Source organism: Gadus morhua, chromosome 8 (genome assembly GCF_902167405.1).
Source record: "Gadus morhua chromosome 8, gadMor3.0, whole genome shotgun sequence".
In the NCBI taxonomy this organism is placed as follows: domain Eukaryota; kingdom Metazoa; phylum Chordata; class Actinopteri; order Gadiformes; family Gadidae; genus Gadus; species Gadus morhua.
This window is the reverse complement of record NC_044055.1, coordinates 16,906,366-16,909,022: the sequence shown is the minus strand read 5'-3', so window position 1 is coordinate 16,909,022 and position 2,657 is coordinate 16,906,366. Positions and strand designations below refer to the sequence as shown.

The window sequence follows — 2,657 nt, the reverse complement described above, 5'->3', positions numbered from 1 at the left end:
TGTGTGTGTGTGTGTGTGTGTGTGTGTGTGTGTGTGTGTGTGTGTGTGTGTGTGTGTGTGTGTGTGTGTGTGTGTGTGTGTGCAATAACTAACACTATAATCACAGGCATTAATAATCAATATTGTCATTGTCGCAAATCATCATCGAAGATTAAAGTTAGTCTTCCATTGATTGCTTCTTACAAAAGCAGTCCTTCCAGTCACAATAAGGGGGAAACGGTCGGACATTCAACAACCAGCCTCTACAGCAGAATATAAAATAACAGACAGATAGATGAAGTCATAGGAAGACAGAATTGTGGACCATAGGCCAGTGGACATGGGGGTGCTGTATCCAAACCTCCTTGCTTCTGATTGGTTCTGCAGAACACAATGTGAGCTTGTGAGAGCAGTTCTGTCTCAGGAGGCTAGCACAACATGTGTTTATGCTAGCTTTCGCCACTAGAGGGTGCACAATCACGTGTCATCTGGTGTGCAAGGACCACAGAAACCCTATACCATGTTACCGACTGAAGACCAGCTGCTGTGCTCTACCTCTAAATTTAACCTGGCTTGTGATCGGTTGGCAGCAAGACCCGGACAGCCATGTTTGGGAATGGGTAGGGGGTTGAGGATACTGGTCTCGAGACTTTCATTTACTCACACCCGGGTGGACTCACTGAGGACTTTACCAACAAGGTATACACACACACACACACACACACACACACACACACACACACACACACACACACACACACACACACACACACACACACACACACACACAAACACGCAGACACACAGACACACACATAGACACACAAACACACACGCGCAAGCACACACACATACACACAGACATAAAAACACACACATGTGTGTCTTTGCATACATGGGACCCACGTCCAATAGTCAGTCCATATAGTTTTTTTGCATTACAGGCTCTCATTTCATCAAATACAGTATGGTTGTTTTTCTGACTGGTTGAGTGTCTTCTTGTTCTCTTTATCCTCAACCTCCCATTTCTCGGTCTGGATCTGAAAGGTTGGGAGCCTGTGTGGACAGAGTTCCCTGTTTAAATGTGCCGGCTCTTTCCCTCCGTAAGAGGGGCCGGTCCAGTCGGAGGCCGTCCCCTCTCGGAGGCCTATTTGTTTTCCTCTGTTGAGCTCCGGGCTGGTCCTCCCGGGGCCATAAGAGACCAACAGAGACCCACCGAGAGGCTGGTCGTGTCCCGGGACGGGGTGATGTCACTTAGCAGGGGTCAACGGTCGCTTTGGGCATGCATGCCGATGTAGGTCTTGTTGTTAAGTCTCGTTAATTGTTTTTTTCCTGGGATGAAGAGCGAGTCAGGTGTAACTGGGATTGCCCTCATAGAGCACCAGAAATGTTCCGTCTGACATTTTTCCCCGAACCTTGACCTTTGGTAGTTTAACCCCAAGGAGCAGCACAAAAAGAAGCCTAAACATGAGTATCTAAACGTGTGTGTACCCGCCCCCCAGCCAGATGTCTCTCTCGGAGATCACCCCCACGCTGTTCCTGAGCGGCGCCGATGGATCCCTGAACCAGCCGCTGCTCCGCCGCAAGTGCATCACGCTCATCGTCAACGCCACCGTCACGCACCCGTGCGCCGCCTACCCGGGCGTGGAGTGCGTCCGCGTGGCCGTCTGCGACCTGCCCACCGCCCGGCTGGCCGACCACTTTGAGCGGGTGGCCGAGCGTATCCACGGCAACAAAACGGGCGGCACGTTGGTGCACTGTGTGGCGGGCATGAGCCGCTCGCCGGCGCTGGTCATGGCCTACCTGATGCGTTACCGCGGCGCCACGCTGCGGCGGGCGCACGCCTGGGTGCGCGAGAGCCGGCCGTGCGTGCGCCTCAACGCGGGCTTCTGGGAGCAGCTGCTGCGCTACGAGCGTCGGCTGTACGGGGAGAACACGGTGAGGGTGCTGGCCCCGCTGGACGACAGGGCTCCGCCGCCACCGCCGGCTACCCCGAGGCCGACGCGGTCGCAGCGGGAGGCGGCGCCGACCTACGGGCCGCCCCGGGCCGGGCCGGTTCTGGCCAGACCGCAGAGGAGGACGGACGCTAGCAAGTCGACGCGTGGCGGCGGCGCTAGGAACCCTCAGGTGTTGAACAGGTTCATAACGACGTTGTGAACCGGTTCATCACCTGAGGCCCGGGCTGGGAGCCCGGAGCTGAAGTGCGGACGAGGACTCCTGGCCGTGTTCCGGTGGATTCCAAGGGAAAACGTGGTCTGGGTCTTTGGGAGGGGGGGGTGGTCCTACACACTCGGAGGATGTGTTGTAGCCAGCGGCGAAAGCGTCGTCGGGGTGACGCAGAATAGCAGCCAGCATTCGCATGGCGGTGCAGAGCACCATGTATCTGTAAATGTGCAGAATGCACAACTGTGCATTCTGCACATTTACACAACAGTTGCAACAACTGTGCCATCAGGTTGTAGGGAGGTGCGCGGGGGAGTTGGGCTTATGGGGAGGGGCGGGGGGGATTTGCCCCTTACTTGTGGTACCAAAAACACATCCTGCCTATCCAAGGCCAGAGAAAAACAAGCGGTTACCTGACTGTGCTGGTTAATATGTCTTTATTGTAACTTTTATTTTGAGCAAATACGAATATAGGGGATGAATTGTTAAGTATGAAATGGCATTGTTCAGGTTTC

The 2,657-nt window shown here is 54.6% G+C and overlaps 1 protein-coding gene across 1 annotated transcript; it reads left to right on the top strand.

Annotated features, from left to right (window-relative positions):
- The first annotated feature begins 539 nt into the window (after positions 1 to 539).
- LOC115548254 (dual specificity protein phosphatase 18) lies at positions 540 to 2,473 on the top strand. Its single transcript, XM_030362726.1, has 2 exons — positions 540 to 678; positions 1,482 to 2,473. The coding sequence occupies exons 1-2, from the start codon at positions 596 to 598 to the stop codon at positions 2,134 to 2,136; spliced, it is 738 nt and encodes a 245-aa protein (XP_030218586.1). The 5' UTR covers positions 540 to 595; the 3' UTR covers positions 2,137 to 2,473.
- Positions 2,474 to 2,657: the final 184 nt, after the last annotated feature.

Excerpts from the sequence above, each read along its gene's own strand:
- LOC115548254 (XM_030362726.1), top strand. The coding sequence starts at position 596 with ATGGGTAGGGGGTTGAGGATACTGGTCTCGAGACTTTCATTTACTCAC. Across the intron at positions 679-1,481 it reads CTGAGGACTTTACCAACAAG|CCAGATGTCTCTCTCGGAGA; the intron begins GTATACACACAC and ends CCCGCCCCCCAG.